The 16,366-nt window shown below is 42.1% G+C and overlaps 1 protein-coding gene across 25 annotated transcripts in view; it reads left to right on the forward strand.

The window, feature by feature from the left end:
• Positions 1-16,366, forward strand: part of LOC105478874 (cyclin-J-like protein) — a 107,114-nt gene that overhangs the window by 36,786 nt on the left and 53,962 nt on the right. For 11 of the 25 annotated variants that reach the window (XR_011617130.1, XR_011617131.1, XR_011617132.1 and 8 more), the window contains 3 exons: positions 769-822; positions 2,076-2,173; positions 5,862-5,963. Coding sequence is in view for 13 of the 25 variants with exons in the window: in XM_071085658.1 (XP_070941759.1) it covers positions 5,862-5,963; positions 8,365-8,474 (212 nt within the window). In the remaining 12 variants the exon portion in view is untranslated. Of the gene's footprint in view, positions 1-768; positions 823-2,075; positions 2,174-5,861; positions 5,964-8,364; positions 8,475-11,545; positions 12,136-16,366 lie in introns of those variants that run through there. The other 14 variants (XM_071085658.1, XM_071085657.1, XM_071085655.1 and 11 more) reach the window with 4 other exon arrangements.

The following is a 16,366-nucleotide window of genomic DNA, read 5'->3' on the forward strand; positions in this document are numbered from 1 at the left end:
GAAAGAATATGTTTGATTTCCATTTTTGAACTAATACACCAGAGTTTTCAACATCAAGAAAATCAATTTAATGTGTTGCAACTAGTATTTTTAAAAATGATATTTGTACACTCATATTCATAGCAGCATTATTCACAATAGCCGGAAAGCAGGAGCAATGCAATGTCCATCGATGAATGAAAGGATAAACCAAATGTTCTATCTATCTATCTCTCTCTCTCTCTCTATCTATCTATCTATCTATCTATCTATCTATCTATCTATCTGGATACATATACATCCAGTGGAATATTACTCAGCCTTAAAAAGGAAAGAAATTTGGACACATGCTATAACATGGAGAACCTTGAGGGCATTATGCCAAATGAAAGAAGCCAGTCACTAAAGGACAAATATGATTCCACTTATATGAAGTACCTAGAGTAGTTAAGTTCAGACGCAGGAAGTAGAATGGAGGTTACCAGAGGCAAAGGAGGGGAAATAGGGAATGGCTGTTTAATAGGTATGGAGTTTGGGATTAGGAAGATGAAAAATGTTCTGGAGATGGATGGTGGTGATGGTTGCACAGCAGTGCGAATGTAATTAACGCACAGAACCACACACTTAAAAATTAACATGGTTCTTTTTATGTTATAAATATTTTACAATAAAAAATAAGAAGTAGAATAAAATATAGGTTACATAGATGTGTTTATTGTGTGAAAATTTATCAAGATCCACACTTATAATCATGTGCTTTTCTGCCTATTTGCTATGCTTCAATAACAGAATTATTAAAAATCCGAATATAGTAGAAGTCAGAACGCATTGCCCATAATAAGGGTAAGTGTTGTTTTGTGAAACTTTTGTTATAGTTAGAAGTGTGTGTGTGTGTCTGTGTGTGTGTGTGTGTGTGTGTGTGTGTGCTGCATTATGATGTTAAGTATATTTTGGATTGTGGTTTTTAAAAAATTGAAGAAACATTATTTTGGGCCTAGTCTCCATTTCTTAGTGCGTGGTTCCTTCCATCTTGAATTTGATATGCTTTTCCCAGTGGAAGTAATTTAATTTTGACATTCATCTATTCAAGCAGAAAAATCCTTTCCCTGGGGTCTTTTCATCATAATCATTTTTCTCCATCTGACTGCTTATAGTAACTAGATTGTATATGCTAGATTAACCAGTAAATTCATGAACAGACTTTCTATCATTTTGCTCCATGGACTGTTCATGAAAGCATTAGCAGCGTACATCACGATGAGAGATGATGATATGAGCTTTATGCTTCAATTCAGAAAAACTACAGTTCCTTTAAACCATAGGGTGTTCGAATTTTCAGATTCCTTGGTGATTGTGGTTCTAAAGCTCTTGTGCCCATAGGAATCTCGTCTGTATCCTCTGAAACAGTGCTTGAGTGTTCATCCAGTGCGTGAACACGTCTGATGGCAATAAGGCATCTCAGCCCATTGATTCATTGCTGGGTAGCCTCCGACTCTAGAAAGCCTGCAAGGGTAGTTTCATGGCAGAATTGGGTGGTAAGTCACCCTGGAACCAGAAGAGGCATCTGTGGTCAGCTAAGCCTTGGTCAAACAGGTGCCTGGAACCATTTGTCATCCACATTTCAAAGGCATCCTTCGTGGGGCATGTGTATTGGTTTAAAAGGGTGCACTTTAATTTTCTGTGTGATTTAATAGAATGGAGCACTTAATGCCAGATACTTCTAAAACAGGATACTTCTAAAACAGGAGAGGAGGCATTGATTTAAGTATTGTGAACATGGGATCAGTGACTGCACACTGATGATTCCATTCTATCTTTATGATCCTGGGGAGAAGGCTCTCACGACTGGGGGACATCTTTCTCTTGGGTCCAAGTGGCCCTGCTCCCCACACCCTCCCTGTTATAGGGGCCGCCTCCAGTGGGGAATGAGGGCCCTGAGGTGCCTCAGCAATGCCTATGGCTGATGGATGAGTCTAATTCTAGGGATCAGTATTTGGAAGTCCACTTGATTATATAAGCCACATCTTCAATTATCAGTTTTATCCATAATGAGGGTAGTATTTTGACTTTCCTTTGCTTTTTGTTTTTACTTTAAGCATGTTACTCATTAGGCCACTGGAATGCAACAACATAGACTTCTATATCCAACTGGCTAAAGAAAGCTGTACAACTGGGCAGATTGGTGAAACTCCAGGTTAGACCCCAACCCTCTATGGCTATTCCTCAGCCCTTTTACCTGGCTTTGGCCAATTTCCTTTCCCATCCTCCTCATCACTGAAGTCAAGCTGCTTCTCTCTGATGTCCAACTGTAGTCTCTGACATCCAGCGGCTTCTCCTCTCTGCTGGCTGAGTTCTGAGTTTCTTATGGGCACAAGATAGGGGGTGGGGTGAGCTAAGGGTGGTTTTGGAAAAGGCAACATGAGCGTGGGAAAACAGGGATGTAAGTCCTCGTTTTGGCCACAGTATTATTAGGCTTTTCGCCTTGAGGGTGGAGCCTTTGCCAGGGACCCACCCTCTTCTGCCCAGAATTTCCCAGCCTCCTGTCCCTGTCATTATTATGCACTGAATGGATTTAGAAATTACTTTTTGTTGACCAGGTGCAGTGGCTCATGCCTGTAATTCCAGCATTTCGGGAGGCTGAGGCAGGTGGATCGCTTGAGCTCAGGAGTTGGAGAGACCAGCCTGGGCAACACGGCAAAACCCTGTCTCTACAAAAAATATAGATAGATAGATAAAGATATAGATATACAAAAATTAGACAGGCATGGTTGCATGGTGGCATTTGCCTGTATTCCCAGCTATCTGTGGGGCTGAGGCAGGAGGATCACTTGAGCTGGGGAGATCAAGGCTGCAGCGAGCCATGTTTGTGCAACTGCACCCCAGCCTGGATGACACAGTGAGACTCTGTCTCAAAACAAGAAAATCAGTTTTTGCTGCAGATTTGACAATGTGTCTTCATTAAGTCAAGCTAAAATTACAAGGCAAAACAGCACTTCTATGCAAATGTTACACTGTGGTAAAGTCATTGTAATTGTTAATTTTAGTTGTCAACCTTCTAAGTGGGTTAAGGAATACCCAGACAGCTTATAAAGCATTTTTTCTGGGTATGTCTGTGAAGGTGTTTCCAGAAGAGGTTGGCATTTGAATCAGTGGACTGAATAAGGAAGATCTGCCCTCATCCAGTATGACCAGGCAACATCCAATTGGCTGAGGGCTTAGATAAAACAAAAAGGCAGAGGAAAAGGAAATTTGTGCACTCTCTTGTTCTCTCTCTCTCTCTCTCTCTCTCTCTCTCTGTTCTGGAGCTGGGACACACTTCTGCCCTTGGACATCAGAACTCCAGGTTCTCCAGCCTTTGGATTCCAGGACTTGCATCAGCAGCACCCCTGCTTCTCAGGCCTTGGAATTTGGACTGAGAATTACACATCAGCTTCCCTAGTCCTGAGGCCTCTGACCTGGACTGGGCCATGCTACCACCTTCCTTGGTTCTCCAGGTTGCATGTGGCCTATCATGAGACTTCTCAGCCTCCATAATCTCATAAGCCAATTTCCCCAATAAATCCCCTTTTATATATTTATATCTACATCTATATCCTGTTGGTTCTGGTCTCTGGAGAACCCTAACGAATGCAGATTTTAGTGTTGAAAATGAGATGGTGCTATAACAAATACCTAAAAATGTGGAAGCAGTTTTGGATCTGGGTAATGGGTAGAGGCTGGATCAATTTTGAACCGCATACTGGAAACATCCTAGATGGCCATAAATGGAGTATTAAAGGCAGTTCTGGTGAGGGCTCAGAAGAAGAGGAAAGCTTAGAGAGCCTCGGTCTTCTTAGAGATTATCTAAGTGGTTGCAATCAGAATGCTGGTAGAGATGTGAACAGTAAAGCCCATTCTAATGAGATCTTAGATGAAAATAAGGAATATCTTATTGGAAACTGGAGGAAAGGCCATCTTTGTTACAAACTAGCAAAGGAACCTGGCTGAATTTTGTCTGTGTCAGTACTTTGTAGAAATCAGAATTTAAGAGTGATGAACTAGGATATTCGATAGAAGAAATCTCTAAGCAAAGTGTTTCAGGGTGCTGCATGGCTTCTCTTGACTGTTTATAATGAAATTCAGAAAGAGAAAAATGAATTCAAGATGGAATTTATATCAAAAGGGAACAAAGGGCTGGGTGCAGTGGCTCATATCTATAATCCCAGCACTTTGGGAGGCCAAGGCAGAAGGATCACTCAAGCCCAGGAGTTTGAGACCAGCTTAGGCAACATAATGAGACCTCATCTCTACAAAAAATAAACAAAATTAGCTGGGCATGGTGTGCATACCTGTAGTCCCAGCTACTTGGGAGACTGAGGTGGGAGGATCACTCAAGACTGGGAGATCAAGGCTGCGGTTGAACCGAGACTGTGCCACTGCACTCAGCCTGGTTAAAGAGAAGGAAAATTATCAGCCTAGCCATGTCGTTAAAAAAGAAAAAGTGTGTTTGAGCAGGAACATCAAGGGTGTGACCAAGCAAAATATTGCTAAGGAGATTAGTATGGACAGAAGGAAGCCAGTTGCTATTCATCAAGACAATAGGAGAATGACCCCAAAGGCACTTCAGAGATCTTTGAGGCTGCGACTCTCATCACAGGCCCAGAGTGCTGGGGCCTTGAGGGAAGAACGTTTCAAAGGAGGATCCCAGGACACCCATGGGACCTTGGGACTCACAGCCCAGGGGCACCCCAAGCTTCTGCTCCCTGAATTCTGGTGCCACTGGAATGCAACAACATAGACTCCTTGACCACCCCAGCTGTGGCTCAGGGGGTCCAGATGCAACTCAGGTCAACAATCCAGAAGGCACAGTATGTAAATCTTCATGGCATCCATGTGATGCTAACTCTCCAGGCATGCAGAACGTGAGAACGGTGGAAGCATGGCTACCTCCACCTAGATTTCAAAGGATGCCTCACAACCTCAGTCTCAGAGCTCTGAACAGCCACAAGGCAGGGTGTGGCAGAGAGTCCCCACTATGGCAATGCCCAGCAGAGCCACAGGGTCAAGACCACTGCAGAGAGCCCCCAGTAGGGCAATGCTTAGTGAGGCAATGCAAGACAGCCACTCCTAAAGGCTGCAAACCTGTAGAGCCACCAGCATGCAATGCCAGCCAGGAAGAGCCATAAGCATCCAACTCCAACTCCTGAGAGCTGCAGCGTGGGCTTCATCCAGCAAAGGCATGGTAGTGGGGTCTCCTGGGGGACTGGGGACCCAATCCCCACTCCAGTGTGTCTGGAAGCTAAGATGTGGAGTCAAAGATTATTCTCAAGCCTCAAAATGTAATGTTGTTTGCCTCACTGGGTTCTGGACTTACTTGGGATTTATTACCCCTTGTTTCTTGCCTTTTTCTCCCTTTTAAGAATGGGAATGTCTATGCCATGCTTGTCCCATTACTCTATTTTGGAAGTATATAACTTGTTTGATTTCACAAGCTCACAGTTAGGATAAATTTTTCTCAAAATGAGTCATATTTTGAGTTTCACCCTGAGTCTTATCCATATCTGATTTAGATGATATTTAGATGAGACTTTGGACTTAGATTTTAAAGTAGATACTAGAATGAGTTAAGACTTTTGGGGGCTATTGGGATGGAATGAATGTATTTTGAATATGAGAAAAACACGAATTTGAAGGGCCAAGGGGTGGACTGCTACTGTTTGAACATTTGTATTCCCTCCCAAATTCATATTGAAATACAATCCCCACTATAATGGTATTAAGAGGTGGGGCCTTTGGGAAAGTGATTAAGTCATGAGGGCTCCACCATCATAAATAGATTATTGCCTTATAAAAGGGCTGAGGGAATTAGCTTAATCCCTTTTCGCCCTTCCACCTTCCAACAGGTGAGAACACAGCAACAAGGCACCATCTTGGAAGCAGACAGCAACCCTCACCAGACACCAATTGCTGGTTCCTTAATTTTGGACTTCTCAGCCTTCAGAAGTGTAAGAAATAAATTTATCTTCTTTTTTTGTTTGTTTGTTTGTTTTTTTTGAGACAGAGTTTCGTTCTCATCACCCAGGCTAGAGTGCAATGGTGCAATCCTGGCTCACTGCAACCTTCGCCTCCCAGGTTCAAGCGATTCTCCTGCCTCAGCCTCCTGAGTAGCTGGGATTACAGGCACCCATCATGCCTGGCTAATTTTTGTATTTTTAGCAGAGACGGAGTTTCACCGTGTTGGCCAGGCTAGTCTTGAACTCCTGACCTCAGGTGATCCACCTGCCTCAGCCTCCCAAGATGCTGGGATTACAGGCTTGAGCCACTGCACCCTGCCAAATTTCTCTTCTTTATACGTTACCCACTCTATGATATTTTGTTACGGCAGCACAAATAGACTAAGACAGTCATTTTGACCACGACTAATGTTTGAATCATAAGTAATGTCAATCTGCTTTGTCTACTTCTGGTACTAACAAAAGCTAAAATAAGAAGTGAGATCTTCATCCTGACACAAGTTTGCACTGGATATATTATTCAAGTTCAAACTATAGTCCCAGTAGTATGTTGTAGACCTCAATGCAAGTACAAAGGAAATTTACATCTTTCAAAACCCGTTTAACTGTGCAATCCTGAGCTTCCACACAACCTTGAATTTGAAGAGATTGTCTACAATGTAATGATTTGCTAAAAAGCAAATATCAAGAGGAGAATCCAATAGAATTTTGTAATGCCTTCCAAGTGATTAATATGCTCAATTAAAATCACATGCTCGTCTAAGACCAAGAATAAGGCAAAGATGCCCACTATCATCAGTACTGTTCAAGATAGTACTGGAAGTTCTAGCCAGAGCAATTAGACAAGAAAAAGAAATAAAGCAGTGGAGGTTTGAGATGTTGGCCAGTTAGATATGAGGAACAAGTTCAAGAGATCTATTGTACAACATGGTGACGCTAACGAGTAACAGTGTATTTTATTCTTGAAAATTGCTAAAAGAGTAGATTTCAAGTGTTCTCACCACAAAAAGGATACGTAGGTGAGGTAATACATGTTAATTAGCTTGATTTACGTATTCTGCAATGCATACATAATTCAAAAATCACGTTGCACATGATAAATATGTACAATTTTTATTTATCAATTAAAATAAGTTTAATTTAAAAAATAAAAGGCATAGAAACTGGAAAATGATAAAGTTATCCCTGTCTGCTGATGACATATGTAGAAAACACTCAAATTTCTAAAAAGTCCAGGTGCAGTGGCTCACACCTATAATCTCAGCATTTTAGGAGGCTGAGGTGGGTGGATCACTTCAGCCCAGAAGAATGAGACCAGCCTCGTCAATGTCTCTACAAAAAATATAAAAATTAGCCTGGCATGGTGGCATGCACCTGTAGTTCCACCTACTTGGGAGGCTGAGACAAGAAAATGGCTTAAGCCCAGGAAGTCAAGGCTGTAGTAAGCAGTGATTGCACCACTGCACTCCAGCCTGGGCAACAGAGTGAGATTCTGTCTCATCAATAGACAAAAAGACACCAAACCATAGATCATTAAAGAAAAAAAATGACCAATAGAGTTCAAAATTAAATTTTTCTGCTCTTTAAAAAACGCGAATAAGAAAATGCAAAAGCCAGCCACAGACTGAGAGGAAATATTTGCAGTATCTGACAGACTAATATTGAAAATATATGAATAATTCTTACAACTTAATAAGAAAATAATAAATAACCAAATTTAAAATGGGTAAAACAACATTTCAACAAAGAAGCTATACAAATATCAAATAAGCACAGGAAGTGGTGCACAAAGTCATTAGTCCTTAGGGAAAGCAAATTGAAACCATGGGAGATACCTCTATACACCCACTGGAATGTCTAAAATTAGAAGCTTGAGGGCCGGGTGCGGTAGCTCATGCCTGTAATTCCAGTACTTTGGGAGGCTGAGGCAGGCCGATCACTTGAGGTCAGGAGTTTGAGACCAGCCTAGCCAAAATGGTGAAACCCCATCTGTACTAAAAATACAAAAATTAGCCAGGCGTGGTGGTGTGCACCTGTAGTCCCAGCTATTTGGGAGGCAGAGGCAGGAGAATCACTTGAACCCAAGAGGCAGAGGTTGCAGTCAGCCAAGATTGCGACACTGCCCTTCAGCCTGGGCAACAGAGCGAGACTCCATCTCACAAAACAACAACAACAAAAAGAAGCTTGAAAATACCAACTGTTGAAGAGGCTTTAAGGCAATCAAAACTTTTATACATTGCTGGGGAGTATGTAAAGCAGTATAACCACTCAGGAAAATAGCTTGGCAATTTCTTATAAAGTCAAACATACACTTACCATCTAACCTAGCTATTGCAGTTTTGTTTTGTTTTGTTTTGTTTTTTTGAGACAGCGTTTCACTCTTATTTCCCAGGCTGGAGTACAGTCTCAGCTCACTGCAACCTCCGCCTCCCAGGTTCAAGCAATTCGCCTGCCTCAGCCTCCCAAGCAGCTGGGACTACAGGCACCCACCGCCATGTCCAGGTAATTTTTTGTATTTTTAGTAGAGACGGGGTTTCATTTTGTTGGCCTGGCTGGTCTCGAACTCCCGACCTCAGGTGATCCACCCGCCTCAGCCTCCCAAAGTGCTAGGATTACAGCTGTGAGCCACTGCGCCCAGCCCTATTGCAGTTTTAAGTATTTTCTTTAAGAGAAATAAAAATTGATGTCCAAGAATCTGTATACTAATGATAATAGCATCAGCCATAATAGTCCCAAACAGAAAACAACTCAAATGTTTATCAGTAGTTGAATAAAAAGTTGTATATATCCCTGCAATAAACACATCAGCAATAAAAAGAACCAAATTACTGATACCTAGATGAATCTTAAAAATATTGCAACGAGCAAAAGAAACCACAAAATAGTACATACTGTATGATTCTATTAATATGAAATGAGAAAAGACAAATCTAATCTTTAGTAACAGAAAGAAGACTGGGCAGAAGGGAACTTTTGTGGAGTGACAGAAATGCTCATGTTAATCACAGTAATAGTTACGTAGCTGTATACTGTCAACAGACAAAATTACCACAAATTTGGTTATAGATCTGTTTAGCTTTGCTCAAGACTTGTGAATTGGGACAGCCTCCGTTCTACAAAATATGATGAGAACTCCCACCAAGCTAAGGCAGAACACTGGGCTTTGTGAGATGAAAACAAGGAAACAGAACAATAGCACTGATTAATATCAGGTTACTTTTTTTTTCTGAAAGTTAAAGCAGAGGAACTTCCTTATTATGCTGACTCAGGTAGACTGGAATCTCCTGTTCTCAAAAAACTGGTCTGGCTGGGGATCTATCCGCTTGCTTCCTTGAAGTTTCAGTTTGATTATGTGGCATTTAGCATCAGTGACTGTATTTTGGTTTGGTCTGGTCTGTTGGGGCCTAGCACAGGAGCTCAGCCTAAAACAACAGCCTCCCATAATTTTGTTTAAAAGTACGATTGTCAAAACTCATCAGATAGTACATTTATAATGGGTGCATTCCAGTGTATGTAAACTTAAAGAAATTCTCCACCAGGAGCAGTGGCTCACGCCTGTAATCCCAGCACTTTCAGAGGCCAAGGTGGGTGTAGGTTTGAGCCCAGGAGTTTGAGACCAGCCTGGGCAACATGACGAAACCCTGTCTCTATAAAAAATGCAAAAATTAGCCAGGCCTAGTGGCCTGCGCCTGTAATCCCAGCTACTCAGGAGTCTGAGGTGGAAGGATCCCTTGAGCCCAGAAGGCGGAGGATACAGTGAGCTGAGATCATGTCACTGCACTCCAGCCTGGGCAACAGAGCAAGCCCCTGTCGCAAAAAAAAAAAAGAAAAGAGAAGAAAAATCCTTTCTTCCCTATAGTTTTCCATCTCTCCAAATCAGCTTCATTGGGTTTCTGTTTTCACTCCTCCTTTCATCTGTTCAGAACCATTCCTCTCTGAGGAATATTGTATTTGTTTCTTTCAAATGTAAATTGTTTTGGCCTTTTTCAGCTCCATCCAACTCTCTCAACTTCATCCTTTCAGGGATATGCATAATACAACTCCAGTCTGTACAAAGCACCCTTCCTCCTTGGAAGCTGGAGGCTGAGAACTGCAGATACTTATAAATTGCCCCTCACACACACACACTGAAATACATTGCTGTGCCAATGGCAGTGCCAAAGCCAGGACTATAATCCAGATTACCCAATTTTCTGATAGAATGAATGTGTTTCTTATGCCAGCTGCAGCTTAACATGCAAAATCCCTTTTTTGTCTTCTAGTTCAATATACACTATTTGAATAGACGTTAGGTAAATCCCATATTTTCTTCAGAGATAGAGGCTGAGGAGGCTGGGGTGGGAGTGAGGGTTTAATTTGCACCCATGTTAGATGTCATGCCTCCCAGGCTCACTGCTTTGCAGAGGAACTTAGGTAATTATCATAAGGAACAAGCACACACAAATCAAAGGTCAACTGAGCTGAAGTTATTTGATTTAGGATTTTGGTGATGTTCTTTGCCCTTGTTAATGCTGCTGCCGCTTTTTGTTTGTTTTTGTTAAAAAATAGCAACCAAGTGCCCACATTTAAGATATTTTCATCACAAGTTTACTGAAGAGCAACGCACATATTGTCTTTCTAAGAATTCAAGCTGCATTCATTCTTCTCCTTGCCTGTCCCCATGGCAACAGTACCCAGGTGCCATTTTAGCAGGTTTTACTTAGTAACTTTCAGTATCAACACGATTTTTGCATTGTTCTTCTTGTATATACTAAATTAGAAAAGTTAACAACAAAATGATGGACGATAGAAAACACTTCCAAACTCATTTTGTAAAGCCAGCATTATCCTGATGCCAAAATGAGACAGACACCACAGTAAAAGAAAAAACTGGCCGGGCACAGTGGCTCACACCTGTAATCCCAGCACTTTAGGAGGCCAAGGCGGGCGAATCACTAGGTCAAGAGATCGAGACCATCCTGGCCAACATGGTGAAACCCCGTCTCTAATAAAAATACAAAAATTAGCTGGGTGTGGTGGTGCGTGCCTGTAGTACCAGCTACTCGGAGGCTGCGGCAAGAGAATCACTTGAACTCAGGAGGCGGAGCTTGCAGTGAGCCAAGATCGTGCCACTGCACTCCAGCTTGGTGACAGAGCGAGACTCCATCTCAAAAAAAAAAAAAACTCTTAAAATGGTAGGTCTCTTGTTAGGTATTCTTACCACAGTAAAATAAACATAATTTTTTTTAAATGACACAGACAGAAAACAGGGTAGGATACACTTCAAAGTACTTGGAAACAACATTTATGTACATCCAAATGTTCTAGACTTTTTATTCCAAATTCCATAGGAAAAGTCTCAATACTGAGTGTTAAGCAGGGAAACACTCAGAATAAAATATATAATTTATTCTATGTAGGAGCTAAATCTGATAGAACAGCTATTAATATATTAATAAAATTGAATAATGCACATTCCTAAATATTTTTTAAATGGTTATTTTTTTCTCTTAATCACCAACTAAGTAGAGTTGTAGACTCCTCAAGTTTGAATATTTAAAAGCTTTTTCACTATCTGGCGGTTTTGTTTTCAGATATTCTGTTTAAGAGTTATTCTTCTGGGCACAGAGGCTCACACCTATAATCTCAGCACTGTGGGAGGCCAAGGCGGACAGAACACTTGAGGTCGGGAGTTTGAGACCAGCCTAGCCAACATGGTGAAACTCTGTCTCTAATAAAAATACAAAAATTAGCCGGGCAAGGTGGCGAGTGTCTGTAATCCCAGCTGCTTGGGAGGCTGAGGCAGGAGAATCGCCTAAACCCCGGAGGTGGAGGTTGCAGTGAGTCAAGATCACGCCACTGCACTCCAGCCTGGGCAACAGAGCAAGACTCCATCTGAAAAAAACAAACAAAAAAAAGTATTCTAAATATTGAGGCTAATTAAAGGTACTAACAATCTCCCCCTCAGTGCTTCTCTCAGGTATGACGTGAAGGAAGAAAACAACTCAGGCCTAATTGTCTCTTAAAGTAGGGCTAGAGAACGTTTTTCTAAATCAAGAATTATTAATCCACAGGAAGAGAAAGAGAAAAAGTTACAAGCCACCTGGTTTTGTTTTTCTGCTTCTTTTTAAAAAGAAATTTTATTTTTAGAAGAAAAAGTTTAAAATCTTCTACATGCTTGCCTTTTATATTAATAACAAGAAATATATACATAGTAAATGATTATATAAATTAAAATATGTTTTATTTTTATATTAAGACCCGTTATAGAGGCGCCGGGCACAGTGGCTCACATCTGTAATCCCAGCACTTTGGGAGGCCGAGTTGAGCAGATCACCTGAGGTCAGGTGTTCGAGACCAACCTGGCCAACATGGTGAAACCTCGTCTCTACTAAAAATACAAAAATCAGCCAGGTGTGGTGGCATACGCCTGTAATCCCAGCTACTTGGGAGGCTGAGGCAGAAGAATCGCTTGAACCTGGGAGGCAGAGGTTGCAGTGAGCCGAGATTACGCCACTGCACTCCAGCCTGGGCGACAGAGCAAGACTCTGTCTCAAAAAACAAACAAACAACAAAGACCAGTTATAGACAAACACCGCAGGGAAGAAAAGTAACACAGAGAAAGGGGAAAGGATTCAAATACATCTATCGGGAAAGGGCAGACAACACGCATACAGAAAATCATGCCTGGAAAATAGCACCGCTTAGACTATCATGGAACAATAGTTGTTTTTACCTCCCTATCTGGATATTTCACCTGAGACTTTTTTTTTTTTTTTTTTTTTTTTTGAGACAAGGTCTCACTGTCACCCAGGCTGGAGTGCAGTGGTATGATTACGGCTCACTGCCGCCTCAACCTTCCAGGTTTAAGCAATCCTCCCACCTCAGCGTTCTGAGTAGCTGGGACCACAGGCATTGCACCACCTTGCCCAGCACATTTTTGTATGTTTTGTAGACATGGGGTTTTGTCACATTGCACAGGCTGGTCTCGAACTCCTGGACGCAAGTGATCCACCTGCCTCGGACTCCCAAAGTGCTTGAATTACGGGTGTGAGCCACTGTACTCAGCCTCACCTGAGACTTTAAAAATCTGCGTTGCATTGGTGCAGATCTCAGCACAAATAGCAGTATCACTAGGACCAAAAGGAACTTCAGCATGAAGGTGGTTCTACTCTCTAGAGCTCTGAAATTTCAAGTCTATGAAGCTACTGGCTCCACTCACCTGGGGATTTAGTTTATCTTTAATCCTCATCTTTTGGCATTTGGTAAATCAGGAAATCCAAAGGCAGCCACAACCTCAGATCAAGTCCCAGGCAAAACTGGGAGAGGAAGCAAAAAAGTTTCAAGTCCTTTCCTCCTTTTGGACACCTATCCCAGGAGCAATCTGAGCATCCCAGTGTCCTAAGAGATCGTATCCCTTGGGGTAAGAGCAGGAACGCTAGCCACCATCACAGAGACTTCATAAAGGTGAAGACAAGTGCCAAAACTTATTAGGTGACCTTTGGAAACAGCTTCAGCTGTAAAATCCAGACAAGAATCATAGTACTGGACTTACCGGTAAGATTTTGTTGCATTAGAAGGAAAAACTATTTAAAACGCATAGCACGGTGCTTAGCATTAATAAGCACTCATTAGGTATTAGCTATTATTCTCACTAAGCCTACCTTCTCTTGCCCCGGTCTGTGTTGTCTAGACAATCCAATATGGATTATAGGGAGACACAGTTTCAGCTCCACAAAAAGTTCACAGCCTCTCAAAAGGAAGCACATGTTTGTGAAAAGTGTCACATGGAGAGACTATGGATGAGATGATTCCTAAGGTTGCCTGCCACTAAATACCCCCAAGATTCTGTGAAATCTGAGATCCTTAGTAAGAGACCTGGGGATGCAGTCATTCTGCCCCCTCATGGAATCACAGCTGCCTCCTACCCTCTCTTCCTCCTTCCGCTAGCACAGGGGTCCCTAATCCCCAGGCCATGGACTGGTAGTGGCCGGTGACCTGTTAGGGACTGGGCTGCACAGCAGGAGATGAGCAGCAGGCAAACGAGTGAGTGAGGCTTCCTCTGTATTTCTAGGCACTCCCCATTGTTTGCATTACCACCTGAGCCCCGCCTCCGGTCATAAGAGCAGTGGCAGCATTAGATTCTCATAGGAGCACAAACCCTATTGTGAACTGCGCATTCGAGGGATCTAGCTTGCATGCTCCTTATGAGAATCTAATGCTTGATGATCTGTCACTGTCTCCCATCACCCCCAGATGGGACCGCCTAATTGCAGGAAAACAAGCTCAGGACTCTCACTGATTCTACATTATAGTGAGTTGTATAATTATTTCATTATGTACTACAATGTAATAATAATAGGAATGAAATGCACAATAAATGTAATGCACTTGAACCATGCTGAAACCATCCCCCAACCCCTGTCCATGGAAAAAATTGTCTTCCATAAAACGGGTCCCTGGTGCCAAAAAGGTTGGGGACCACTGCTCTAGCACAAAGCTGGAGGAACCCTATTAAGTTTCCTCTTTAATGAAGGACATAAAACAAAAGTTATGCTTTGCTCTGGAATGGGAGGATTCGCTCCTTTGTAGCAAGGTGCTGACACAGCCAATCTTACAAATGATGTTAGTTGTATCTCCCTTTTTTTTTTTTTTTGAGATGGAGTCTCACTCTGTTGCCAGGCTGGAGTGCAGTGGTGCGATCTCGGCTCACTGCAACATCTGCCTCCCAGGTTCAAGAGATTCTCCTGCCTCAGCCTCCCTAGTAGCTGGGACTACAGGTGCATGTCCCCATGTATTAGAGACGGGGTTTCACCATGTTGGCCAGGACGGTCTCGATCTCGACCTCGTGATCCACCCGACTTCACCTCCTGAAGTGTTGGGATTACAGGTGTGAGCCACCACACCTGGCCTGTATCTCCTTTTAGAGGTGAAGGCTGTAAGTCACTCTAGAGAAAATGTTTACTATTATAGACAAAATCACTTTGGTGACTTCTGTGCCTTTGCATTAGACCAACTTATCTAACAAGTTTGACACTGGGGTGGCAGTGGATTCATTTGCATACAGACTATGGAGTCTCCTGGGAGGAAAGGTTCTGGGCCTTTCTCTTTTGAGTTCAATGTTAGAACAGCTCTAATAGGTTGAAGGCATTCCAAATGATAAATGTTAGCAAGAAAGAACACAAAGGACTCTTTCTTGAAGGGCCTGAGGGAGGTGACTCAGGCTTGGGTGCTGTATTTGCAGAATGACTGTAGCACATGAGTGTGAACTAAAAGAGCAGTATCCTTGTGGCTCTGGCAAAGAGCTCTCTTGACCAAATTGGACCAGTAGGAATGTCACTGCAGGGGAGAATAAGAATACGTCAAACTCATATGATATGCAAGAGACCCCAACTAGCCAAAACAACCTTGAAGAAGAAGAACAAAGTTGGAAGACACACTTCCTGATTTCAAAACTTACTACAAAGCAATAATAACCAAGATGGTGTGGTACTGACACAAAGAGACATATAGACTAATGAAATAGAATAGAGGTCAGAAATAAACCCATACATGAATGGTCAATTGAATTTTAACAAAGGTGCCAAGATTATTCAATGGGGGAAAGAATGGTATGTCAACAAATAATCTTGGGAATAACTGGATATCCAAACGCAAAATAATGAAGTTGGACCCTTACCTCATGTCACATAGAAAAATTAATTCAAAATGGACCCAAAACCTAAATTTAAGACCTAAAACTGTAAAATTCTTAGAAGAAAATATAGGTAAAATTTTCATGATATTGGATTTAACAATACTTTCTTGCCAAAAAACATAGACAATAGCAACAACAACAAAATAGATATATTAAACTACATCAAAATTTAAAACTTCTATGCATCCAAGGACACAACAGACTGAAAAGATAACCCATGGAAAGACAGAAAACACTGGCAAATTATCTATCTTATGAGGAGTTAATATCCGGAATATATCAGAACTCCTACAACTCAACTGTAAAACAAAACAAAACAAAAATCCTGATTTAAAAATGTGCAAAGCCCATGAAAAGATGTTCAACATAATTTGCCATAAGAGAAATGCAGATCAAAACCATGAGATACCATTTCACACCCACTAGGATGGCTAGAATTTAAAAACTGAAAATAGCAAATGTTGGCCGGGCATGGTGGCTCGCGCCTGTAATCCCAGCACTTTGGGAGGTCGAGGCAGGTGGATCACAAGGTCAGGAGATGGAGACCATCCTGGCTAACACAGTGAAAACCCATCTCTACTAAAAATACAAATTAGCCGGGCATGGTGGCGGGCGCCTGTAGTCCTGCCTATGCGGGAGGCTGAGGCAGGAGAATGGGGTGAACCCGGGAGGCGGAGCTTGCAGTGAGCCGAGATCGGCCACTACACTCCAGCCTGGG

This window comes from Macaca nemestrina, chromosome 19, assembly GCF_043159975.1.
Source record: "Macaca nemestrina isolate mMacNem1 chromosome 19, mMacNem.hap1, whole genome shotgun sequence".
NCBI classification, from domain to species: domain Eukaryota; kingdom Metazoa; phylum Chordata; class Mammalia; order Primates; family Cercopithecidae; genus Macaca; species Macaca nemestrina.